At 42.6% G+C, this 27510-nt stretch overlaps 2 protein-coding genes across 6 annotated transcripts in view; one reads left to right on the top strand and one right to left on the bottom strand.

Moving 5' to 3' along the window:
• LOC121714119 (plasma membrane calcium-transporting ATPase 3-like) overlaps positions 1–20677 on the bottom strand; it is a 29348-nt gene extending 8671 nt beyond the window's left edge. For 2 of the 5 annotated variants that reach the window (XM_042099309.1, XM_042099311.1), the window contains exons 1-18: positions 20134–20675; positions 17312–17986; positions 14458–14655; positions 13196–13453; positions 12667–12792; positions 9609–9743; positions 8461–8529; positions 7981–8019; positions 7575–7739; positions 7040–7254; positions 5176–5418; positions 4659–4900; positions 4065–4299; positions 3314–3493; positions 3028–3115; positions 2674–2780; positions 2050–2241; positions 711–924 (exon numbers count right to left, since the gene is read on the bottom strand). In XM_042099309.1, the coding sequence (XP_041955243.1) occupies positions 711–924; positions 2050–2241; positions 2674–2780; positions 3028–3115; positions 3314–3493; positions 4065–4299; positions 4659–4900; positions 5176–5418; positions 7040–7254; positions 7575–7739; positions 7981–8019; positions 8461–8529; positions 9609–9743; positions 12667–12792; positions 13196–13453; positions 14458–14655; positions 17312–17540 (2935 nt within the window). In that variant the 5' untranslated portion in view covers positions 17541–17986; positions 20134–20675. Of the gene's footprint in view, positions 1–710; positions 925–2049; positions 2242–2673; positions 2781–3027; positions 3116–3313; positions 3494–4064; positions 4300–4658; positions 4901–5175; positions 5419–7039; positions 7255–7574; positions 7740–7980; positions 8020–8460; positions 8530–9608; positions 9744–12666; positions 12793–13195; positions 13454–14457; positions 14656–17311; positions 17987–20133 lie in introns of all 5 variants that reach the window. The other 3 variants (XM_042099313.1, XM_042099310.1, XM_042099312.1) reach the window with 3 other exon arrangements.
• A 2849-nt stretch (positions 20678–23526) lies between these two features.
• Positions 23527–27423, top strand: ugt5e1 (UDP glucuronosyltransferase 5 family, polypeptide E1). The gene is made up of 2 exons (XM_042099314.1): positions 23527–23688; positions 25666–27423. The coding sequence occupies exon 2, from the start codon at positions 25673–25675 to the stop codon at positions 27302–27304; it is 1632 nt and encodes a 543-aa protein (XP_041955248.1). The 5' UTR covers positions 23527–23688; positions 25666–25672; the 3' UTR covers positions 27305–27423.
• The last annotated feature ends 87 nt before the right edge of the window (positions 27424–27510 follow it).

Here is a 27510-nt window from a genome sequence, read left to right as displayed (position 1 = left end):
ATATATACTGTATAGTACTGTACTGTACTAGATGCAAGACTTCTTTCTGCCAGTCTGCTCTCTCTGTAAAGGGGGCCAAACTTTGGAACTCTCTACCCACTGAGCTAAAGTTAGAAACTAACAGAAAAGCTTTTACCAAGGACTCAAACAATGGCTAAAGTCTAAACAACAGTGCTCACATGAATAGTCCCTTAACCGGTTGCTCAGATTGCCTTTGCTCTGTACCTTATTTATGTTCCTTACATTGAAAATGGCTTGTATTTCTTTGATCTCTTTTTTCCTTTCTGTTTTTTTTTCTATCTTTGTCTGGTTTTTCCTTTTTCCTTTCTTGATATTTTAATTGCTCTATCTTTTCAAAAGCCGCCTATGGACAAGTGTTGCGAATTAGCACCTGTGCTAAAACACTCAAACAATGCATCTGGTTTGTCCAATGTAATTGCTATATCCATATCAAATAAACATTCATATTAATAATAACAGTTGCATTAACATCATGACGTGCTTAATATAAAAATCAGTTGAGAGACAAGAAGGCTGCTTTCTGACTGTTTGAGTGGAATGTTGGAGCGTATGTTTGTCTGAGGTGAACCGCAAGCCTTGATCACAACAGGCCAGCATTTATGCTCTGTCACATCCTGCCACCCTACAGACAGACCAACCAATTGGTCCACCAATGCCCTGGCCCACCACCCCTTGCCATAGTGACGTACCGGCAAAGAGCAGGGTGAAGATGATAATGAGCTGGTAAATGGCGTGGCCCAGGATGTTCTTCATCATGGTCAGGGAGATGAGCGGGTTGTTGCGGCCGTAGGGCTTCCGCAGCAGCAGGGACTCGGTGGGCGGCTCAGTGGCCAGAGCCAGGGAGGCGAAGGTGTCCATGATCAGGTTCACCCACAGCATCTGCACCGCCTTCAGAGGAGAGTCCTGATGGAGGGAGGGACGGAGGGAGAAAGAACGAGAGAGACAAAAACAAGAGAGTGACTGTTCAATAATGGCACCTTAAACTGTTATCTACATAATAAATGGAAATAATGCACCCAGTGCATCTGTAATGCCTAATGCCCACAGCTGTGTGAGGAATGAGAGGAGGACAGTGAGTGGGAAGTGTGTGTGTGTGTGTGTGTGTGTGTGTGTGTGTGTGTGTGTGTGTGTGTGTGTGTGTGTGTGTGTGTGTGTGTGTGTGTGCGCATGTGCATGTATGAGTGTGTATGTCTGTTTGTGGGGGACCCGGCATGAGACACCTGCTGAGCAAATGAAATGGCTTTATTTATTCATAGACATAAGAGCGGCACAAACACACTACATTAGTTCAAGTGGCAGGTCCTCATCCAAGCAGAGAGTGACAGAGAGCGATAGCATCAGGCAAAAAGGGGAGAGTGGCAGAAAGATAGACAGGGAGAAAAGGTAGCAAAGGTGAAATGAGCCTACCTTAATGAGAGGCATCACTGAACAGGTACCTACTTCATAATAATAATAATGGCAACAAACAATAAATAATAACTTCATACCAGCTTTTAGTGTGAGAGCTGGCAAAAGACACCGTGATATAGAGTCATTTGGCAGCAGGTTTTATTACTTCATTACTTGTAGTGCAGTGAAAGGCATTTATATCACCTCTACCTGTCTGCTGTGGTAATTTGGCCCATTACTTTGGTGTTGCTGCTAGCACCACACTGAGACAAGGCTGGGTGAGTTGTAGCTCTGGCAACACATAATGTTCTGAACCAATGCTGCCTGTGGATCATTTTAACAACCCACAGTTTGGAGTTGTGTAGTGGTGTTTTTGAAAAGCAAACTTACTGACTTCATTCAAGTCAAGGTTATTAGGTTTTGGGTTATCCTCTTATTGTCATTGAGTCAGGCACAATTTCAAGCTTCGTTTGCCAGGTACTCCAATTTGCAAAACTAAATATCCATAGAAAATACCTTTAGTACTTGTCTAAGTATTAGGGGCTACTGGGTCTGTCTCCAAACAGCATTGTTGTGTCCTCGTTAAATGATACGGTAGTGCGCAGACTTCGGTCATTTGTCTTTTTCCTACTGATGTACCTGTGTGATGCAAGCTCCGGTGAAAGCGACAATGACGGCCACAACGTTGACGGTGAGCTGGAACTGCAGGAATTTGGAGATGCTGTCGTAGACGTTGCGGCCCCACATCACGGCCTTCACAATGCTGGAGAAGTTATCGTCAGTCAGAATGATGTCCGAGGCCTCTTTGGCCACATCAGTGCCAGCGATGCCCTAGAAAATGGAACAGCGTGAAGACAAGGTGAGTTTTAGGAACGCGTCCCAGAGGTCTTGCAGAGTAACTGTTCTGATTTAGCAGATTCCAAGACAAAAGCTTCACATGGAACAGCAGACTGCCTTTTAGCAAACACTTTTAATAGAATGCAGAGTATGTCTACATGTTTTATTGTTAGTGCTCCCTGAGAATCAAACCCATTAGCTTAGTAATGTTACACTGCATACCATTAAGAGCTAGACCTCCTGAATGCAAAACAAAAATATTCATTACAATATGGGTCTATAAATAAACACCAGAGAGCCTCTCTTTCTTCTCTCTCTCTCTCTCTCTCTCTCTCTCTCTCTCTCTCTCTCTCTCTCGCTCTCTTTCTGTAAGGCCCCTTTAAACCAGCAGTATGTAATGGCGCTCAGTCAGAGGGTTCAATTTACCATGGCGAAGCCAACATCAGCCTTCTTAAGTGCAGGCCCATCATTGGTCCCATCTCCTGTTACAGCAACAACCTGGCGTTGTTCACATACAGTGCTGTCTATGATGCCTGCAGAAACAAAACATACTCCTGTAAACACTAATCAAGTGTAAATCATTTGAACATACACAAATAATGGAGTAATACACTGCCCTCTGAACTAACTACGTTTAATGTATCAGCAAATTACTGCTAAAACATGAATTAAATAGGATATTCATTGTATCCATATATCCATATATATATATATATATATATATATATATATATATATATATATGCTATATTTCAAAAACCTTTTGGAATGTTGACCCACCTTTGACCAGTGTGTGTTTGTCTGTGGGAGAGGATCGGGCCAATACTCGCAGTTTGGGCCAAATCTTGTCAATTCTCTCCTGTTCAATCTGTTAAACATTTAGACAGAGCATCCTGATCAGCCACACAATACCACATTCGGAGCTTTGAAGCCTTAATGATGACATAAGTGTAAGTGTCAAAAAAGCCACTGCGTTTCATTTCATTCATATTCCCCTATGAACCTGGTGTGTGGCCTCATCTTCTACAGCCAAGCTAAAGTGGCCTGAACTGCATTATATGTGTACCTCTCCTTTCTCGTTTCTAATTCGGCGATTGAAGTCTTTGCCCTCCAGGCAGATGAAGTCGTCTCCGGGTTGGATGATGCCGCACTTGGCAGCGATGGCGCGCGCTGTGTTGATGTTGTCTCCTGTCACCATGCGCACTGTGATGCCTGCCCTCTGGCACCTCACGATAGCATCAGGCACCTGTGGGACAGAGCGGAGGAGAGAGGCACAGAGGGATCAATACCATCAATACACACTGGCCACTGAGTTCACCCAGCAATTTCTCTCCCCGATCATATATCATCCAGCACTATTTGTATTGAGTCCTTGACTAGGTGTCAAAGGCTATGACATACTATCATATTATGCGCTACATTTACATATCCTTGCCAATATATTTACATTATATCACATCATATCACAAATCGTTATCGTCATGACTACCCCTGACACTGACGACATACTGTAAATTCAGCACATGTGTATCATACAAGTAGAGCTCACTACCATCCACATCTGCAGTGTTTTTAAAGGCTTTCCATGTGCCTCAGGTCAAATAGAATCTGAGATGCCCATATAAGTAGGGGTATAATATTCCTTCTATTTTTATTGTATTCATAATATTCTTTGTATTTCCATTTTAGTATAATTACTGAACTTCTATTATATATAGTATTACAGCACAACTTGAAACCTTGTACTGTTTTTCCAAAATGCATCCTATCTCCTATTCATTTCATGACTCCTACTGTGGCCTGGGGTTGTGCGCTACCTCAGGGCGGACTGGATCCTCGATGCCAACCACGGTGATGCAGACGAGGTTGGTGATGATGTCGGCCTCGTTTTCCCAGTCGGGCTCCGGGCTGGCCGGCAGGTCCCTGTAGGCCACGCAGATGGTGCGGAGGCCGTCACAGGCCATGGGCTCAATCACGTTCTTCACCATATCGTCCCGGTCTCGCGGCCGGAAGTTGCGCGGTTCCCCCCCGGCATCCAAGATGGACGCGCATCTGAGAGAGAGAGAGAGAGAGAGAGAGAGAAAGAGAGAAAGTGAGAGAGAACACCAAAAAGAAATTGCCATTTGAAATAAATCTGACCTGATCTGCTCTCAAAAATAAACCTGAGGAAAATTAAACTATTAACTTAATATTCAATTGAGGAACCTGAGGAAAATTAAACTATTAGCTTTACACCATTGGCAGTAATGCTGCGTCCATAGAGATGTGTACAGCTGCTGAAACATGGCATATTAATGAAGAAATTAAGGATTTGTATGCTAAATAAAGGCCAAAATACAACTTCACAGAATATCCACACACACTATAGGTCAGAACATAACATCAACAGACGTTTTGAGCGACTAACTCACTTCTTGAGCAGAATCTCGGAGGCTCCTTTGCTGTAGAGGCGGAAGGAACGGTCGGGGAGCTGGATGACGGTGCTCATGGACTTGCGGACGGAGTTAAAGGTGTAGACCTTGTAGAGCTTTTCCTCTGGGATCTGCTCCCTCACAGGGGCGTAGTCCTGCTTCAGGTCCAACACAAAGCCCAGCAGGCCACACTCTGTCTTATTGCCCACCTGCTTGGGCAGACCACCTTCCTGATCAGCCGCCTGGAGGAGGGAATTAAGACACACATTTGTATTATAAAACAGTGAGAAACATTAGGAGCCATGACATCTGTACATCTATGTAACGTTGACTGTATTTATATGACGTATGAAGTATGCTGTACTTGTATAGCAATATAAAATGCATCAAAATGTTATGTTTGAAACCTATGATAAAAATGTAATGTAATGTAAAATCAATTGTTCTGTATGATATTATTTAAGTCCAAACACATTAACTTTAGATGCTGCAAAGATGTTGCATTGAGAGCTCTCACCATGATCTTAGATGTGTAGGCACAGTTGATAGCAATGGCACTGACTATCAGCTCTAAGGTCTTGGAGTTAATCTGGTTGGGGTCAGGAACCGCAGTGAAGAGTTGGTCACCCACAAAGGCCTGGACCACTGTCATACGGTTGGTCGTCAGGGTCCCGGTCTTGTCAGAGCAAATGGCCGTAGCATTGCCCATGGTCTCACAGGCATCCAAGTGGCGCACCAAGTTATTGTCCTTCATCATTTTCTATAAAAAAGATAAGGTTATGGGTTAACAGAGACCAACAGAGACTTGGGAAATAACAATTGGCAATCCATATCTGTGAATATGCATATATATATATATACATACATACTGTATATAATATTGGTCAAAGTACAAAAAGTACAACAAACATATTTCCCTCATCAAATTAAGATATAATATACTTATATTAATGACCCTTTAATACCAATTTATCAACAATGTCAATATACTAACAACACCAAGTCACTCAAAATAGTTGTTTTCTGTAAATTAAAATATTTGGATTTTCAATGATTTTCTTTTCTATTTAACTTTATTTAGAGTGGGGATGGTTATTTTTACAAAGGTTTACTAATAGCAGTAGGCACACAGACTGTCTGGTCAGAACTCTGTTCCAGTAAAGCATTAATCATGCATACATGAGTGCTTCCATTTGAGCACCACACATTCCTCTTATTCTGTAAATGGGGGGGGTAGCTCTCCTAGGGTTCAACAGACACACCATACACACTTTCCCTAATGCACATGTAAATTGTATCCAACACAAGCCCTAAGACCACAATTGTGGCTTTTATCAGTGACCAGATGCATACCTCAGCTTTTGGTGAGTTTCAGCTCTTTCACTCTGTTTCAGTGGTTATAATTTATGCTATGGCTCAACGATCCTTGATTACTACCAAGATAGAGCAATACAAGACGGGACAGTTTCTCGCTCCGCTTCAACCCTCTCTGCTTATATTTTAATTTCTCGATATATATTCTGATCCAAGTGTCTTCCACACATACAAATTTGTCAGAAACAGTCTATTCAGAATAACTAGTCTTCCATATAAAATGTGGAAATGACAATGAATTTCTGAAATCTATTAACAAACATAACAGCGGTCCACACAGTCACTGTAATGAATTAATCTGAACAAAAAAAAAATTATTATCTATCCTCACAGGAGCAATTAGGGAACAGCAGAGACATCCAAACAAATTGTCATAGGGATAGCCTGGAGGTTCAACAACTCCAGTATTTGGAGAGCTGAAGTACAGAGAGGAGCTGAGCACAGATCCTTTGAAGTCAGTGCCAAACAGCAGAGTGAATGAGTCTAGCCACTTAGTGCAAGGCTTACTGTTGCATTGACAGAAACCTTCAGGTTTCTCAGAGGGCTGTCCAAGGCCCAGCAGCCATCAAGGACAACAATTACAAAAACTGTGAATGGTCCAGAAGAGTTGAGGAAATTCTACCACACTGTTATTTTCAAAGTGTTTCACACATGTTTATCCAAACGTGCTGCTTTTCCAATATTTCCTGCTTTCTCCCTTGTCAAATTAGTATTAATCCAAACACACACACACACACACACACACACACACTTATGCACAAACATACACACACACACTGTGTGGGATGCTTGAATATATCTGAAACAATTTTGTATTGCAGCAGCTCCATGAAGCTTGCCAGTGGGCCAGGGTTAACTATCAGCTCCAGCCTTGCTCATGGGCACTGAGAAATTAGACAGCCACAGCCCTGCAATCTGGGCTCTGCCACCCTAAATCTTCACGCCTCAGAAAATAACAGTGCAATGCCAGCCGAGGTTTTAAATGATGATGTTGTCTGGGCGCTCACCTTGACGGAGTAGGCTAGCGAGATGGTGACGGCCAGGGGCAGGCCCTCTGGAACGGCCACCACCAGCACGGTCACGCCGATGATGAAGAACTTGACGAAATACTGAACATACACCGGGGTGCACTCGGCCTTCCATTCACGGCCCTGGACCACAAATGTCTCGATCACAAAGTACAGCACCAGGATGATGACCGTGATGGCCGACATGACCAGTCCTGAGTGAGGAAAAGACATATTAACATACATGAAGAGGGATTACATTAACTATGGATGGAGAACAAAAGATACAGAAATATCCAAAATATCCAGAATGGTAGGCCTACATATTGTCCGCCTTAACAATTGGCTATACTTTTCAAATAACCAGTATTTCAGACAGAATTGTGAATTAATACTCTTTTTCTTCAGTTACGGTTATTTATATTAATTCCAAAAATGTGGGAATGACTGTCCCCATGATTTGTCACTCCAAATGGCGCGATGCTATATGGCAGCACTGTGGAAATTTGCAAGAGTGAGAGAGTGGCTTTCTTGCCTGCTTTCCCGATCTGCACCGCTAGCTTAGTCAGTTTGCCCTGAAGCACAGACTTCTCTTTTTTGGACACGTTGGCTTTCTTCTTCTCCTTCTCCTCCACCTCTCCGCCCTCCGCACTCTTCAGAGGCTGCATCTCCATGGCGACGGCTTCATCCTGTTTCTTGGCTGGAGCAGGGTGTGTCACAAAGTTACTCAGCAGGTGGGATAAGAATGGAAGCACTTTCTGCTTTAATCCTCCGCAATTCTACCCATCACAGGTAGATATTAACAACGAGAAGTATGCCAAATGAATAGGCCTAAATGTAAAAGTACTGTGTGCTTATTCCTCAATCATATTTGAGGAGTGATGTTGTGAAAAGGTGTTGGCATTATATGTTTCTGTTATTGTCTGTTTTATGATCATTACCTTTATTAGGGTTATTTTCCAGAGTCCCATCTTGCTTTCCTATAATCAGAAACATGACGTTGTTTGTGTGAATTCAAGTGAATTAATGATCTTTTGAAGGGATATTTCTAGAATTACAGAATAATACTGTGGAAGGAAGAAAGGAAGGAAGAAAAGAAAGAAGGAAGGAAGAAAATAAAAGAAAAAAAGTGTCCAACAGCTACCACCACAGGGCAAAATGATGAGAGGTGAGAAAGACGAAGCAGTGGCACATCACAGATGAGTATGAACAGATGAGCTGTGTGATGTGTAGACCAGAAATCCTACACTTGCACATGCCTGAGCATTTAGCATTTAGAAGAAGAAGAAGACTAGAGTGGAATTGACAAAAAAAAAAAAAAGCGAAAAACCACCATAATCCCAAAGAAGACCTATGGACTATTCCTGGACAGAGACTAGCCTAGAGTAGCACACTGAGCCCCTGGTGAAGGCATCACGTACCATTGGTGATGGTCATCTGTTTGGCCTCGACTGCAGGGGGATACAGCATAGATGAGCTATTACTGCCCTCTGAAGGGATTGGAAGTTTGGGGGGGGAGGTGGGAGATACAAGAGGGGCGATGACAGTTTTTAACAAAATAATAATAATAAGAAGAAAAGAATGAACAAATAAATTCTTTCCAAAAACCAACCACATAAAAGTAAACAAAAACAACATGACTGGAGAATGACTAAAAATGAATGAATGACTGTAATACAGCACAGCTAGATGCTGAGCTGTCTGATTTATTTTCACAATCCACAGATACACGATATCCATAATGACATGAGGAACAATGCATGAGCATTCTTACTACATCTACATTGGAAATTAACCCCATTATGCCATAATTGCACATCAGTTCTCGAACTGAAAAACCTCGACTGCAGTTAGTGGTCTAGCTCAGGAGTATGAGGTCAACAGTCCTGTCAATCATGTCAAACTGCAAAAAAGATCCCTGTTACACCATTATAATACATAATTATTATTCGCTTTTATTCGCCATTCTCCTGACTGCAGAGCCACTTATTATTGCTCATAAATACTGTTTACGTATACTGTTTTTTGAGTACAACTTCAGACAGACTGAGCACTTAGAGACTCTGCTTCAACAAAATCTGGTTGCCATTCGCTTCTGCCTACGCCCTTTCCCCCCCTTTTCAATAATTGAGATTTATATGCTGCAGTGGAGCTGCGCTTCTCTCTGGCGCAAATTATTCAGCAGCCACCTTCTCCCTCCATCAAGACAGTCGAGAGAGACAGACAGAGGCTGAAGAGGAATAGGTCTGGTCTTGCAGCAAGCCCTTGTGTTGTGTACATATCCCTAGTACATTTCCACATACAACTGCATTGCTCAGGTCCAAATGCACAGCTCCGACGCACGCCATTAGCACTTCAATAGACATGTGGGAGAATTTGAAGTCCTTCAATAAGCTGTGAGAATGACTATGAGTCAGATGAATGCTAAAGAGAGGCAAAGGGTTTATAATGGTGGAAGGTATAATTTGTGAGTCAGTATGCATATTCTGCACATAGACGCAGGTATTAACCACTAGGCCCTGTCTCAATAGCCTTTTTTCACATTGTATTTTTCTTTCATTTTTTTTACCTTTCTTCGGTTCCTTCTTTTCTTTCTCCTCCTCTGCCTCGCCTGCACCCAGGAGAGTGAAAATGATGCCGGTCTGAGAGTTGACCCCCACTGCAGTGACCACCATCCTTCCGGATCCTTCCATAACGTGAGTGCCTAAAAGACACACAGATACATACGGTATGTACTCATAGACGCATAATGAATGCATGAATTAAGAATAAGCCAGACATTCATCACACACGAATTTCACAAGAGACAGCTCTCATACCAGTATGAATCAATGAAACATTTCATACCAAAAAACAACTTGTATCCCAGTATTAATTCAAGTACACAAACAAGTTCTGTCAACACATGTCTCAGGACGACATAAGTGAGTTGAAGTTGTTACACACAGGATTACAGCCTGTTATACATTTCAATAAATGACACACTGATATGCATCTAACTCTATAATGTATTTTGCAGTCTCCTAATTGAGGTTCTCAGATAAGGACCAAAAGCAATCCCTCCTCTCTCTGGCCAGTGCTATTAGCATGTGATCTAATTAACCGTGCGCTAGAAAGCTCCTTTGTGGTTTTAATTAATTAAGGCTACCATGTGTTGAGAGAACGCAAGAGAACGGGACATGACAGTGAAAACATGGATCCACACCAGGTAGAAGTGCTGTTGTCCTCTCCCTCTCTTTCTCTCATTCTCACTCTCTCCCTCCCTCTCTCTCTTTCTCTCTCTCTCCCGATCATTTGGCTGCAGAGGAAATAGGGGAATTTGAACCGGCAGAGATCAATGTGAATTTAAGAACCTTTCAGGGGCCACGTGACTGAGCCAGGGCGACGGGAGATTTTTCGGTGGACATTTGCCAGAGACATATCAAGGGCAGGAAAAATACCACGACTGCTGGCTGCAGCCTGGGTACACGCCTCTAAGACATTCTTCACAAAGGCATTAAAGCTAAACCCTCGCCACTAGCTTCACATCCCGTATACCACTGTCTGACATGCAATTGCAATGTTCGATTTGATCCCATTCAACAAAACATTACCAGAACTACCCGCAAGCAAATGAGTCCAAACAAATGAGTTATGTATTATTGCGTGCGTGTTTGTGCTGCATATCCTTTCTCACTGCACCAGGAGGCATCAGTGGTCAGTCAATTAAACGAGTGCAGCCCAGACTAAGGACAAATTGTGTTTTTCAGGGCGGCTGTCATTAAAGGGATGAGCAAGGGTCCCTCGTGGGCTTAACGCAGCAGTGACCCGCTCCACAGGAAACCAAAATGGGGATGGACAGGGGCTGTGTGAGTCTGTGTATGTGTGTTTGTGTCTGTGTGTGTGTGTGTGTGTTTGGGGAGGGGGGGGGGGGGGGGGGGGTAAAGGACGCCTGAATCTGATTAGCCATTATCATGCACTGGGGAGAAGGGTGGAGCCAGTCAGTCAGAGAGCACAGGCTGAGGCAATGAGATTTTACCCCGGCCGTCGAGAGACATAGTGACACACCAGACACAGCATTTACTGCGACGGCTCCTCCATCACCAGCTCACACACACACACACACACACACACACACACGCAGATATACACACTCGCACACACACAGGCTCATATTTACGGGCTTAGGCTTGGGAGAGCCACCTGCCACAGTAATATTTTTTAAAACGGATGAAAAATGGGGACGACGGGGCAGGAAAAAGAGGGGCCCGGTACTCTGCCAACAACAAAGAATCCAGCTAATATTTGAAGGATCACGCCTGGCTTCCGGTGGAATAATGAACACGGAGCTCATGAAGTTTAGTGCTTTTAGAAAATGGCTGCTCGCTTATTTGTAAATGTGTAGCTTTTTATAGACATGTCCCAAGATAAAACATGTTCCATAAAGGCCTCTACAGTGACCATTAAACAGAGACAAAATGGTCAACTTTAAACACACATTTCTGTGCACTGCATAGGTTTGTCTCATATGGCAGTTGGCTCTTGCACTGCAGTGATTTAGAGTTTGCAAACAAAGGGCTTCCCTGGATTTACATTTGTGCTGTGTGGGTCTAAAGATTTCTAAAACCGCATAGATTGAATAAACAAACTTAAAGTGCAATCTATCTTAAGCTGACTTATGAAAGCAGTTTAGGTGGACATCAAGATTTATTCCTCACAAGATCCTGCAACTTACTGACACTGGAGAGGACGGTCATAAAATATAGCTTGTTCAATGACAAAACAGGGTCACATTCTCTTGCTAATTTGCACAATCATAACTCACACTGGAAAGCTTGTGACAAGTGTTGGTCTATCAGGAATAACGTATGGCCCCAAATGCATTTTAGCCAATTAGCAGTCTGCCAGGAAAAAGCCATTTCACTCCCAGATAACCACCTGTTTCCTCATAATGAAATTTATGGTAATCATTATCATTACATGGTCTACTCCAGCAAGACAAACTTCCCCCACTCCATAGCTCCTCTCTTTTCTCTTCTTTTCTCTCCGTCCACTTTTAGAAAAGCTTTTCTACTGATAAATAGCTACTGGGTGTTCAGTGAAGTATGTTTAATCTTACATACAGAATGTGCATTAGCTGGGGGGTTCTAAGTATTTTCTCTAACACCTGAATATGATCATTAATATGATATGAAATCATAAATTGCCAGATGATTGTTTGCAAGCAACCCTCGGCCCCACAAACCCAGACTAGTTTTCCTTAATCTCTATGAAACCCAATGAGGATTCCCAACATAAACAGGCTCAGGCTAAGATAATCTTAGGCTTTAGAACTGTATAGAACATGAACATGCATGGATACAGTACACATATATAGTGACACATCACTGACACTTCACATAATACAGAGCTACGAGTACAGACACACATCTAGACCAATAGGCCAAAAACAGGACAAATACCATCATTTAAATACATTTTATGTAACCATATGAATACACATGCTTACCTAATTATGCACATATGCACACACCACAGAATGCACACACACACACACACACACACACACACACACACACATACACACACAGTAATTCATACACATTCATTGTCTTAGTACCGGTACTCATTCCTCTTTTAACATTTACCTGAGAGCAACATGGGGTCCTTGTCGGCATCTTTGCGGACATGATCAGACTCTCCAGTCAGTGAGCTCTCATCGATCTTCAGGTCATTACCCTGGATCAGTATTCCGTCGGCTGGCAGGAGGTCACCTACAGTAGAAATATAAGAGAATGACAAATGAGACTGCAGTTCTCTGCATGCACAAGAAAATGTACAGTTGGCCATTTCAGCCAATTCTTCTATTTCTTCTTTATTTTTGAAGAAAAAAATACATATACCCAAAATGACCTCGCTTATAAGGCAGTCACATGAGGTCTACAGCAGGGCATACCACCACATGGCGTACGTACTGATCAAAGCTAGTATACAGCATTACATTTGTGGCTCAGCTAAATGCATATTTTAGTTGACAAAGGACTCTGTAAAAATCAAGACACAGCGGTGTAGTAGAGAGTCTATTCAGGTCTTGTTAAATAATACTACTAGCACTGATTTTATTTATTTTTCCCAGTATAAAATATAACAGTGGTCGATTGACTGGGCAAGACTGACCGTATTTGACCTGAGCCACGTCCCCCACCACCAGCTCAGCCACGGGGATCTGGATGACCGTCCCGTTGCGCACCACGGCGAAGCGCTGCTCCTGCTCGATGCGGCTCTGCAGCCCGCGGAACTGCTTCTCCTTGCTCCAGTCGTTGAAGGCCGTCACCAGCACCACACACACCACCGACAGCAAGATGGCCGCCCCCTCGATCCAGCCTGCCTCGGCCTCGCCCTCGTCCTCCGCACCGGATGCAACATTCCCACAGGCTGGAGTAGGGAACGACGGGGAGGGAGAACAGAAGAAAGACATGCATAAAGAAAGAAAGGAGGTGGGGGGGGGGGGAGTAGGAATCCATCTGTGTGCACTCCTCATCCCTGCCTGCCTACATCACTGATCTCTGATCATCTCAACATATTTATTTCCACTTGGTCCACGTAGCCTCTCTCTCTCCTCTGGCCTCTCAGTATGAGCTACATAACCAGAGATTAGGGTTAACACAGAATCACATGGGTGGACCATCGTGTGCCCATCCTCTATGATCAGAGCCTGCTGCTCGGCCAGAGTCTCTGTCCTTCCCACTGCCTCCTCCCTTCCTCTCTTCCCTGATCCATGCTCTACATCAGTCTGGCTTTTCACTGCCCCTTTTTCCTCCTTTTTACCTCAACCTGTCATTTAGTACTCCTTTTTTTATTCGACACTCTCTCACTCTTTCTCACTCCCTCCATGCACCCTCATCCGCTAATGTACCCTGCTTCCAGGGTGCTGCTGGAGTCAGCGGCTGGGGGAGATGATAGCAGTAATCCCCGCACAGTGTGCTGGGCTGTTCACCCCCTGCTTTATCCTGGCCTTATCTTCATGCTCTTCCTCGCTCTGACTCCTCTGCACAGGTTATTTAGGTCTCCTCTCTTTACCTCCCTCCCTCTCTCTCTCTCTCTCTCTCTCTCTCTCTCTCTCTCTTCCATCGCTTCTTTAATCTTCCTTACACTATTTTTTTCCATCTCTGCCTGTAGATTTACCTGATGAAGGTCTAAGACCGAAACGTTGCAATTTCTAATAAAAAATAATTGCTTGCAGAATGGTCAGTGTGCGGAACTCTTTCTAAGTTTCCATCTCTGCCTCTGCCATTCTGTTTGTCTTTCTCTCTTCCTCTGCATCTCTACATCATTTTCTATCTCTATCTCTCCTTTTCTTTTTCTTCTCTCTCCATCTATATATTTCTCTCTCTCTCTCTCACTCTGCCGCCCCCCCCCCCCTCCTTCTCTCCCCTTACCTTCACTCTCCTCCCCTGGTGGCTGGTAGAAGGACAGGCCCAGAGAGATGAGAGCGGCGACTTCCAGGATGATGAGGGTCACGTCCTGCAGGGCTTCCCACACCAGCTCCAGGAACGTCTTGGCCTTCTTAGGTGGGATGAAGTTCTGCCCAAACACCTCCCTGCGCTTCTCCAGATCCACAGCGTTATCCGACAGACCTTTCAGGTAAGGAGCAGACCATGGTTACCTCACACCCACCAATGACAGTTACCCCACACACAACAATGGCAATTACCCCACACATACACTATTGATGGTTTCATGGATACCCAGAGGTGGAGGGATCACAAATACCTTTTACCAAACTGTAAATTGTAATAGAATCATTGTTGCTTGCATTTAAACACAGCACAATTAAGAATTTTCATTTTCTGTAAACGGGATAGTATAGTAGATACTAGTAGGCAATTCCATGCAAAGCGGTCACGTCCATAACGCCAACTAAATGCGATGGTATTTGTATGAGAATGATTATGTAAAAAGTTTTTTTTTTTTCATTTAAGTTCTACAACCAAGAAGTGAATGCTCAAATTTCAAGTAATCATCATTCACATCATACCATGCCATAGCATTGTGTTGGCGTTATGGACGTGACAGTTTTGTGTGGAATTGCCCTAGTATAGATCAGTAGATCATTTACTTCTTCCTGTAAATGAAAATACAGCATTACTGTGTTATTGTTCTTTTTGTACAAATCCCTTTTGCATAAAGTGTACATGCTGAAAACAGAGTCCTGCCGTCTTCTGCCACGTTGTATAAACAACTGGTACCATTAAAACATAATATCACCCAAGAGCTTCCCTGGGTTTGTCACGGTGTGGATATATATGCCATTTAATCTCATTCGGCAGGGAGACGGCCAGTGGGTTGGGCAGCTTGGGGCAGCTTTCATTTTACTGATGGTTCTCGGCCATGTTCATTCATCATCACAAGGATCAGTTGAGTGAAAAGAGTACTAATGCTGACAAAGGTGCGGCTCGACTCGGCTCGGCTCGGCTCACCGGTGAGGAGTTGGGGTGGGGGGGGTGGGGGAGGGGCGGGCCCGGGGCAGATGGCGGAGTCAGCGTGTGTTTGCCTCTCTCTGGGGCGGGAGCTTTGGCAGTGCCGCTTGGGCAGACTGTCACACACTTCTCATGTCGTCCCCTGCCAATCCTCACCTGCTGCTGCTGGCATTGCCCCTATCTCTCAACCCCCCCCCCCTCTCACTGTCTCTCTTTCACACACGTACACACACACACACACACACTCTCGCTCATCACTTAATTTACCTTCCCAAACCTCTCACAAATGTATGATTAATGCGGCCTCTAAAATCATTAAATATGTACAGGCATTTTCATTTAAGTTTGCTCTTATCAAAGAGTATTGTCTAAGAATAAACTTTCTGAGTACAAATACAGCAAAAATGAAGAAATTAACAATGCGAGTGAAATTATAAGAAATAAGACAAAAAAGATCCAATAAAAAAAACAGGCCATTTCTTGCCAAGATGTCACCTTTACGTATTACTCATTCACATAATTTGCCAACAGTTGCCATGGTAATATAGGTTCATGCACAAATGGCTTTTCTTTAATCAAACTGTTTATCTTCATGTTCATTGAATAGTTTAAATCATTTGCTTCTGAAAAAATAACCTCTCACTTTAACAGTACAAGTCTAATTCTTCATAAAATTAGCACTATGATTTAAGAATAAATGCTTTGTACCACATTCAGAGAAATACCTGTTTCGTTTTTTTTTTAATCTTTATGACACTTATCAAATTAAAAATCTGACTGTCACTATGATTTATACCACAATTGCAATAAATACATCATACCTCAAACATGCAACAGCTTTACAATAACATTTGTTTCTTTCAAGCAGATTGATTTTAGGTTGACACTGACTAATTCTAATATACCCTGCTTCCAGAAGCCCATATTGAAATGTGATATGTCCCTACAGACTCCACTGCTTCCACTGAAAGTCTTTTCTAGCAGTGTGGATTTGACTGTGGGCTTCATTGATGAACAGGAGGACGCGTCTGCTTCTCATTCTCACACCCACCAGATCACTCGCGCTTCTGTAGCTTAGCAACATGACATGAAAGCGCGTGTGGACAGTCGGGGACTGCTAGCTGATGATGCCCCACACAAAGGGAGATGGCAGCGCGAGGGGTGGAGCAGAGTGGTGAACACAGGAGTCAAAGGGGACCGCATGAGCCGCTGAATGGACTGACATACAACTGTGTTCGAGACACTGAGGTCAGCTAGGACATGGACACTGTTCCGGGGAACTAGACAGCAACGTGTAATGGATTAGTATAGATTTATCATCTAACATATGGATGCTACGCAATGCTGCTTATAATAGAGATATGGCACGTAATTGGAGGAAGCTGTATGTGCTTCACCAAACGGATCTCTTGACCTTGTGGCAGCACCAGTGGAGATATGTGGGCACTTGAGTGACCAGAGAGCAAATCCAACAGCATACAATTTTCCAGATCAGAACAGAGGGGAAGAAAATATATCACTCCACAGATGCCTTAACTGTAAAGCCTTTCAGGTTCATCTCATGATGTTACCATTTAAAACCATGTAATAGCCTATGTGTCACATAAGACACATCTGACAGACTGCAAGTGAATACTTCACACTAGACAACAATGCAAACACATCCAAAGTTCAGGTAGAAATGGAGGTATATAGAGGTAAGCAGGAGGAGATAAGAAAAACTCCTGTAAAGTTTCTGTTTCAATAAAAAACAGTTTTTGAATAGTCTTCTAACTCACTAGTACACCCACCCACAGAGAGCTGTACTGCTCACCTTCGTTGGGTGAAGTCTTGAGTCTCTGGCAGAGGCCCTCAGTGCTGTCGTAGATCTCCTCGATCTTCTGCAGAGCTTCCGGACCCCTGAGCTCCATGAGGTCCCGGAGCTCCTCCAGGGTGGCCCCGAAATCCCCTGCATGGTTAACCTCTCCTCCGCCTCCAGCTGCCCCGCTGACTCTCTTCTTCTTGGGGTAAAACTGAACTGAGCTGTTCGCTATGTCCCCCATGGTGCCGTGTGGAGATGGAAGACGGCTGGCTCCTTATACTGAGTACTGTATGTAAAGGGATCTAAGAGTGGTAGTGTGTGCGAGATAAGGAGAGAACATGAACTGGTCGGTTCTAATGGGTTCTGTCTTTTAGTCTTCCCCCATTCCACTCCCCCCAATACCTTGCCTTTGGCACGCCATTTCAGGAACCGTGTGCGGGAACCAGTTGAGTTGTCTGTGGCTGATGCGCTAGCCTGTTGTTTAAGTTAGTGCAGTGCTGGCTTCTATCTCCTTCTGAGCGTGTATTCCCCAGAATGGTGGACATAATACCAAGTCATCTGCAGTTGAAATCTACTGAGCTGAGCAATGAAAATATTACTATTCTTCTAAATTAAATTATTATGTGTGACTTTGACAGTGGAGAGGTGGGACTTTGATGCGTGAAGTGCTGAGAGGGTTCATAGAATCTGTAGAGGACAAATAATGTGCGATTACAATTCTACAAGTGCATGGGAAATTTAGAACATAGTCCTTCTCCATTCATAACAATACTTAGCATTTCAAAAGAGGTGCAATATTTGGACGGAGGATGCCTGGTTTCACTATCTGTATGTGATGTATCAGACCACCCAAGGGGAGGAAAAAAGTGAGACAAAAATGGCAAACAGCATAACTTATGTATGAGTTGTATTGATGTGGAGTGTATTGATTGCCTAAGCTGGGAAGTTTAAAGCCTCTTTGCCTTTAAACAGCATGGCAGGAGGGTTGACAAAGAGGGACACCCGACAATCATGATTGCTCACATTTCATAGAATGCAATGACAAGTTTCAGCACTAATTACATGGTGACATCAGATATTTTATGCCTGTCAATCTAGCAGTTATTTTAGTTTCAGCACACCAATTTATCATGCATAAATCATTTGGTTTTTGTCATAAGGTTTGGAGAGATTTGTCACTGATTGATGTTTAGTTAAATACAAATAAAAACACAAAAGTGGGTAATGTGTTAACCACTGAAAATAAGAATTTTAAGAATTCTAAGATTCAATTCAAAGAACATATTCTTGGATGTTAAACTACTGAATAGGCTAAAACTAACATTATGTATGTCAAATGACCTTAAACGACCGAGAAAGGAACCTTTATGTATTCAGGATAGACATTTAATTCAGTATAGAGACATAAAAACTTAGCCCAGATTTCAGCCACAATTAATTAATGGTATCACGAAACACCCCATAAAGGGATAGCACAGTGGGCCCTGATTGGTCACAGTGGCCAGTGTGGACATTTCAATCACCTCTGTCGGATTTGCCCACAATGCCGCCTTCTGAGCGAATAAAAATGCCCAACGCCAATAGAAGTGAGGGGCCGTACTTGACGTTTACACAGAATTAGCCAATCCCAACGAGGGAGAGGATTTACGAAGGTGACGCTCACTACCATCATGCCCTACAATTTAGGGTATCAGCATCGTTTCCCAACCATTGAACTGAGCATCTGTACCTTTCCTGGTGTTTGCTACGCAAATTTCGGAGGCGCATAGACATAAATGGCACGAAAATTACCCATCCACATATAACAATAGCATATCTGAAAGCCATTCACCGTTTGCTTATTATTTCGCTCCGAGCTGACCTCAAATGATGGGCCATATAAAACATGCCCTTTACTTGTCACCTTCAAAGATCACCTTGGTCCACAACTCGCTCAATCTGGATTCACCCAACTCTCTAGGCATATATATCAGGGTTTAGTACTTAGCTTTCTATTTGGTTTATTAAGTCTTGTGTATTTTGCAGCTTTTGTCAAAGAATAAATGCATGGCATGAATGCGCAAAAGGATACGCACATACAGAGTGCATCAACGTGATTGCAAGGAATGATGCATTTTTTTTACACTCTCACAAAATTTGCTAAATATGATCTCAGCAGAATGCCGGACAGAGTGTCACACCAATGTGAATTAGGAGTTGCCTCTTCTGCAAGGTTACTAATGGACACCGTGTTGAATATTTATAACCTAACGAATCTATCAATATACAGCTATTTCAACATGGAGCGAAATTTATTTCGCAAATACAGTGCACTAATAGTATCTGATGTTGGCGTCCACGCATGAATCTATTTTATTCCCTGAAGCACGCAAACGTAGGTTGCATGACATGAAAACCGGCTGGTGTCCAAACACTGAATCATAAGAAGTATTTGTGCTGACACAACAGCATACCAAGTGTCAATTATCGATATCTAAATCCTGCATGAGTTCACGTCACGTAGGAAGAGACATTTACCAAGACCCAAGGTTGTTCAGGATTTTAGTCTTTTTTTCTCCCCCATAAGAAGACAAATACTGATTGGGTATCATCATGTTTGTTAAAACTGTGATTCAGTGTAACAAATTAGGCGCGAACTGCTAGGTCAGACAATATATATTAATAGTGATGCTTAGGAGATTAATAGTTTGACCTGTGGCCTACAAAACGTAAACAAGATATAGTGTTAAGCTACATCAATTTGAAAATGATGGTGTGAGGGAGCAGAAATATGGTCAGATTGCATGCATGCACAGGATGTGAGCCGTGTATTAATATAAAATGTACCCACTCACCAGGCCATGCTCCAAGGACGTTTAACGGTTAGGTTGGAAAAACCGGGGAAATCCAGCGTTTTATTCTTCAATTTTAATTTAAATCCGGCAGATAAAGTCCGTCTGGATGATGGGATGAGTCGACCGACGCAATATTCCATCAGTTGATACTCTATAAATCAAAACGTGTTATAATAGTAGCCTAGGCTAAAACTGAGCTGACGTTTGTGTGGAATTCATTTTATGCGGAAGAAAATGAATGATGCAGATTACATATTAACACGTCCGCATACATTATAACAAATCCAACACCAAGTTGTTGTCACGTTTGCCGGTGTCGATGACATATTTTTGTTGCAATGTCTCTTTTTCGCGGGTTGATCAGACTAACCAGGCTCCGGTTGAGTAGGTGATGCGCGGTTCGGTTCTACATGCTGGAAGCCCGTAACGCGCCGACTAGGATGATGGCACCATCCGAACGGGGCTGCTCTCTGCGACGAGTGCGAGGGGGAGGGGTGGAAGGATGCCGCCGCGCTCGACGCTCCCCTCCTCTCTGTCTCCTCTCCTCTCTCCGCTCGCTTCAACCCCTCCCCTGGCCTGCCCGCACAGTCATGATAAACCACAGTACACACCGGGACAGAGGGCCGGAAAGCTCACATCCCTACCAGCAGATAGAAACAGAAGATTACAGTTGATAAACCATTGTTTTCATATGAATGCCTGCATTTAACAAAATAATATTATAGACATGCAGTTACCTAAATAATAATAATAATAATAATAATAATAATAATAATAATAATAATAACAGGCCTAATTTATTATTATAATCATTTAATAATAATAATAATAATAATTGTTGTGATGAGTGATATTATTATTATTATTATTATTATTAGATTTCAAATTATGTATTGCGTCAGTGCACATACAGTAGCCTACGACGAAGATTTGACATTAGCTTTGACCATTCCTACTCCTTCAGCCTCATACCTGCACTGGTCATCCATCAGTGGCCGAAATGAAATTAATCAGCTCTCCCGAACTGCTCTCTCTCAAGACCTCTTCCGTGTGTGGCTAGTGTCGGGCATTAATTATAAAGCCTGCGCGTACATTCAGCTACATGGACATTAATAAAACATTACACACTCGACAGGAGTTGCAGGAGGAAGGCGGCTGGAAGTGATTGAGACTGTGACCTTCATCTGGTTCAACCACAAGACCACTGTAAGGACAGCCAACATGTTACCAGCCAACATGTTAACAGACAGGAAACATCTGACAGGAAGGGTCACGGTTGTCAGAACTTTATGGGACAGTAGAAGGCAATCATGAATATTTTGGAAAATGTCAATTGATCTGTGTACTTACGGCCACATTCTGCCCCTGATGGGCTCAGATAACATTCTACCCCACCAATCCAGGACATCTTGGAATGCCCAGGTGTTGCTGGTAGCCTACTTCAGATTGCAATGAAACCGTGATCAGACAGCTGTCCATGTCAAAGAGTCCATTCAAAATCCATCTAAAATCCAAACAGGAATATGTTATATTCATAGGCATAAAAATACTTGGGAATCCCAGACATTTGGAGCTTCTCTCTGTCACAGGGGAGATGTCTGAATCCAGGAATTAGATACTCAAAGAATGCAGGATGTGAACATTTCAGATACACATGGGAGGTGACAAATTCCTTGTGTTATAGGTAGGGGATTTCCCACAGCAGCCAATCAGCAACCAAGCCTATTTAACATAAACAAAAAACAGAGCAGCCTTTGTGAGCATTTCACTGGGGTTATCAAGCAGGTACCTTTCTTCAGTGCTTAATTTTTTAGGCACCACGACACCTCCAGAAGGCTCAACAGTGCTGTCTGGCATCCCAGACCCATCCCGCTCCATGATTGTCTTACCAGAAAATACCAACAAATTCGTCAGTCATTCCTCTTTGTTGTGGTGGCCACTGGTTCAGGCCCTGAGTGTCTGGTTACACCCAATCCATGGGAGAGTTCAGGTTGAGAAGCTATGACTGATGACTTTTGACCCCTGGACAAATATCGGCAATGTCCATTTATCATTACGCTATAAAAAGGGCTGGTCAATTTCTGAAACCATATTAGCTTACATTTACATAAACCAGTCTACTTTTATTATTTATTTATATCTAGTGTATTAAACACAGTATTATTATGTTCAATGAATCATTCCAATCGAGCATTCCATATATATGCTTCAATCATGTAAGGTGAGAGTAGCGTTGGGTTTGGAGGTTTCTCGACTCAGACAAAAACACTATTTGGTTGGATAGGACTTCTGATGCTGTAGCAGGATTCCTGGTAGAAATCCAGTGTGAACTTCACACTAGCTCAGTGTGCTCAGTGTCTCTCACAGTGGTGGTGCTCTTAAAGTATATATACTCTTTTGATCCCGTGAGAGAAATTGCTCTTGCTCTTTACACAATAGATGTAAATGAATAGATGGTGCATTGGAGGTACATTTCTAGTGACATATTTAAACTCCTGAACTTGACATGCCCTTGAAAAAGGACTTCCATTTATTTAACAATTGAAACACAATACAACCAGCATGTTTATAATTTAATAACTAGAACATGTGCATTTGTTTGGCCACCCTGTATTTGTACAGTCAATAGCAGCAAAGAAATGATTGGCTTTACAAGTCTGTGTTGGCAAAATAAGGCAAGAAGTTTGTCATTATTAAGTCACAATCAATCAATCAATCAATCAATCAATCAATCAATCAATCAATCAATCAATCAATCAATCAGTGTATTGTTTATAATGCAGTATTGGCATAGTACAAAAGGTAATGGCAGTAAGGGTATATTCTCTACTTACAATGTGTCAGTGACTCGTTGATCTCTACTGTATGATGTGTCAGTGACTCGTTGATCTCTACTGTATGATGTGTCAGTCTCAGTCACTTGAAACATTAGTGCAGAGAAAATGCAAGTTGTCAGTGCCCACTTCCCGGAAAATTATGTGGATATGATATGTGACTTCAAGGTTGGGCAGGACATCTGAACAAAAGTTACTTGTTGAAATCAGGAATGCATAACCTTGTTGATGGGCCAGGGGATTCCTGTACATTAACAGAGCAATGCTCCTATTGGTTGCTATGTAGTTAATAAACGGTGTAATGTTGTAACTGAGGGCATTGTGCTAGGCAACAATGCTCTTTTAGGTAACCCATATAGGAGCACAACCGGCTTACCCTGAGAGGAATGCATTGGAAATAATCCACTGCACATAATCAGTTTCTTTGGACTGGCTCTGCTCAAAACACATGCTTCAGATCAAGCCCACCCCCTTTTCCCTGCTATATAAACACCTAAAGGAAGTAAAGGACTGGGTCAAAGTTCATTGCCTTTTTCCTTTGGACATACAGTATAGTTACTGTGGATCCAAACACACTGAGCAGTGAGGGACCCATTTTGGTGGACAAACGTCTGAATTTAATTGCCAGCGAGACACGCTCTAATTTGCTGGAGGCAGGCCCACGTTTGGCAAAGTAACGAGTGACTCGACAGCAGATCTGCAGCAGTTGCTCAAGACCCAGGTACAGTGTCTATATTCTGCTCTTCTGTGTTGTATCAAAGGTGTACATAGTCTTTCTTCTTTGGAAGACTATAGTCAGTTTACTCAGATTCATGGACAGAAGTTAATAATAAATAAGGTAGCAGTTTTCAGAGATTTATAGATGCTGTGTAATGGATTGCTACTATGAGCCGTCAACAGTGTTTACATAATAAATTATGTACTCATTTATTGATGCCATAGCCATAAGTTGTTAACATTATTTTGTGAATGATTAACAGCGCAGGCTAAATATTCCTCAACCTTTGTTTTTTATTAATCCTTTGAAAATGTTAATCTTGGGCAGCCATGCAGGTCTAATGACATAACATCTAGTGCTATGATGATTCCAGCACAGGCATGTTTTGCTCTACATACAGTACCTGTGTTTATCTCTTTTGGGTGGATGATAAAACTGCTAGCATTTACAGTTAGGCTGTTAAGTTCACTTGGTGCATTGCTTTCCTTCACTCTTGTCCAGAGTCATACAATCTCTCTTCTTATCTACAACTAACGGTGCGAGTGCAAAAGCTCGACTGTTGCAATGCTGAGTAGCTTTTGCAAGTAAATTCCCTGGCAGAGGATGGTCTTCAAAACTTTAATGATACAGGGAATGCTTCCAGAAAATGCAGATATTTCTTTGCATGATAAGATTTCCCTGACTCCTATCTTTAAGGGAAAAAAGCAAAACTGATGTAATAAAATCAATTGTGCACATTCTTGTAAAACATACATGAGAATAGCCTCTCTGACACTGAAACACAATGAGTAGAGATCTTTACAACATATTGATGCTTAATCTTGCCAAAGGGGCCTTATTGTAACATCCTGGTGGCATATTTGAATGTTTATTTAAAGAGATTTTAAATCAAAATATATTTTTAACTATACATTAACAGCATTTTCACATCAGCATTTTGAATACGCTAAACACCCTAACACAGACAGAGATCTGTCTCGGAGATTGGCACATACTATTGTCATTCTGCTAAGTGACATTATTTCCCCAGCCATGCACTACTACATTCACCAGGAACACAAGGAAGCACTGATGACCAACATACCGAAGGCACTGACTGACCACATGTACTATGTAGGCTTTGCCAAAGATAGCAAAACAAAATGCCGATGAGAGCCTGTCTAGTCATAATGTCTGCTATACATACAGTATGAACATGTATCTAGCAGTTCATGCAAACTATCTAAGCAATTTTCTGTTTTGGAAATCTGGAAGTTCTTTCACTTGCTGCCACAAGTTGACGAATGAATCTGATATGATATTTGGGTAGTGATGGCATACAAAAAGGGCTTTGAAGTCATTTTCAGTGTGGTGTCCATAGCTCTATTATTCAGGGTTGACTGTGAATGGATGTGAGGTAAGTTAAGTCAGGTTTTATTGTAATTCTTGCCGAGGAATGTACCTTTCACAAAGGGGAACAATATTTTTTTTTGTTTTCATTTCATTCAGTAATGCTTCCAGTTAATACAGTAGGCCTAATTTTAGAGTTGCTTTTTTTTTTGGTTATTCGTGATTGTAGTAGATGGTACTGGTGTTCTTTCTGAAGAAAAAAACCCTCTAATCCTTTCATAAGCCTCTAAGGGCATGCTGAACAGGTTTCATGAGGTCATGTTCATTATCTGGTCATTTGAGGAACAAAATAAAATAAATAAATAAATAAATAAATAAAAGTACACTTAACGAAATAATGCCTCAGTGGAATTATCTGTCATGCTTTTACTTAGTTATTACTCATTATAATGATAAAATAATGCTCAGCCTGTTTAGCAATCATTTCCTTTATCTCCATTAGTTGTGTACTAATGGCTGCTATTTGTTTGCTGTTTGTGATCATTATTTACATTCTGTCTGTTTTTTGTATGTGGCCTGCTGCTGTAACACTTAAATATCCTTTCAGGAGATTAATAAAGTTGAATCTTATCTTGTTTTATCTCATCTTAGACAAGCCATGCTGTGGTGCAGAGCTGTGACCATCCCCTTCCCATGCCAGCTTTGTACCGTTGTAGTGTGCCTTCTCATGAGTCTACCAACTCAGTGTTATGCTGGCAAGATCCTTGTGTATCCCGTAGATGGCAGCCACTGGCTAAACATGAACATTCTCCTGCACGAGCTACACAAACGTGGACACGAGCTAACTGTGGTGCGCTCGTCCACTAGCTGGTACATCCCCGAACAAGCGGACCACTACACGTCCATCACTATTCCCACCACCCACGCAAGCAACCTGGAGGACCCTGAATACATGGCAGCTTTCTTAAAAAGGAACATTGAAATACGCAGTGGTGATGGGTCCATTTTGTCTTTCATTGCCCTTCAGCAAGAGACTCTGACCTTGCTGATGGAGGCTCACAAGGCCTCTGCTGAAATGGTTCGGGACATCCTCCACAACAAAGACCTGGTGAGGTCACTAAAGAACACGGGCTATGACATTATGTTGACCGATCCTGGATTTGCAGGGGGAGTTGTGTTAGGACGCTATCTAGATCTGCCCATGGTTTTCAATGTCCGCTGGATAACAAATGCTGAAGGTCACTTTGCAATTGCACCCTCTCCACTATCTTATATCCCAACCATTGGTTCTCAGGTCTCAGACAAAATGAGCTTTGCAAATAAGCTGAAAAACTTATTGCACTATGGAATAGGTCAGTATATTGACCATGGCATTACCAGACCCCTATACCAGGGTGTCATCAGTGAGTTCATTGATCCAAATGCCAATGTTTACTCCTTGATTCAAGGGGCAGACTTGTGGCTAATGCGCGTGGATTTTGTCTTTGAGTTCCCACGTCCCACTATGCCTAATGTAGTTTACATGGGAGGTTTTCAATGTAAACCCTCCAAGCCTCTACCTTCAGAGTTGGAGGAGTTCATGCAGAGTTCAGGGGAGCATGGGGTGATTGTTATGTCCTTGGGCACTCTCCTCGGAAGCCTATTGCCAGAAATATCAGAAGTCATTGCAGCGGCCTTTGCCAGACTGCCTCAGAAAGTCGTTTGGAGGCATCTCGGAGAGAGGCCCTCTACTCTGGGTAACAACACACTGGTAGTGGACTGGCTTCCACAGAATGACCTGCTAGGTCACCCCAAGACTCGAGCTTTCGTAACTCATGGAGGCACCAACGGAATCTACGAGGCAATCTACCACGGAGTCCCCATTCTTGGGCTGCCTCTCATCTTTGACCAGTTTGACAATATGGTTCGTCTGACATCCAGAGGGGTGGCTAAAGCACTGGAAGTGACAGCCTTGGATGTTGACACCCTGACACAAGCTCTGCGAGACATCCTAGACAAAAAGAAACCATACAGGGAGAACATGCGCAGACTGTCAGTGCTGCACCACGACCAGCCGATGAAGCCCATGGACACTGCCATCTTCTGGCTGGAGTTTGTAGTGCGCCATAAGGGGGCTGCACACTTGCGCACAGAGTCCTACAAGTTACCGTGGTATGCCTATTATAACGTGGATGTGCTAGCATTTATTCTTGGCTTTGTCCTCGCAATTGTTTTTCTGTTTTTGATGACCTGCAGGGCGCTCTGTAAAATTGTGTGTCGGAAAAAGCAGACAAAAGACAAACTCCAATAGCTTGTATCAAATGAAATAAACATTTGGGGGTACTTTTAGAAATGTTGGTTGGATTTGTATTCTGCCAATTTTCCACTTAATTTGGGTTTATATAGAGATATAAAAATAAAACAAAAAACATACAAAGAAAAAAAAAAAAAGAGACCAGACATCAAATTAAAAAGAATCATATAATAATGTAGTAGTGATGAAACCTGCACTTATTT

Source organism: Alosa sapidissima, chromosome 7, assembly GCF_018492685.1.
Source record: "Alosa sapidissima isolate fAloSap1 chromosome 7, fAloSap1.pri, whole genome shotgun sequence".
NCBI classification, from domain to species: Eukaryota; Metazoa; Chordata; class Actinopteri; order Clupeiformes; family Clupeidae; genus Alosa; species Alosa sapidissima.
This window is presented reverse-complemented; position numbering and strand designations above follow the sequence as displayed.

What these genes read in the sequence shown, in the direction of transcription:
- ugt5e1 (XM_042099314.1), top strand. Translation starts at nt 25,673, where the DNA reads ATGCTGTGGTGCAGAGCTGTGACCATCCCCTTCCCATGCCAGCTTTGT.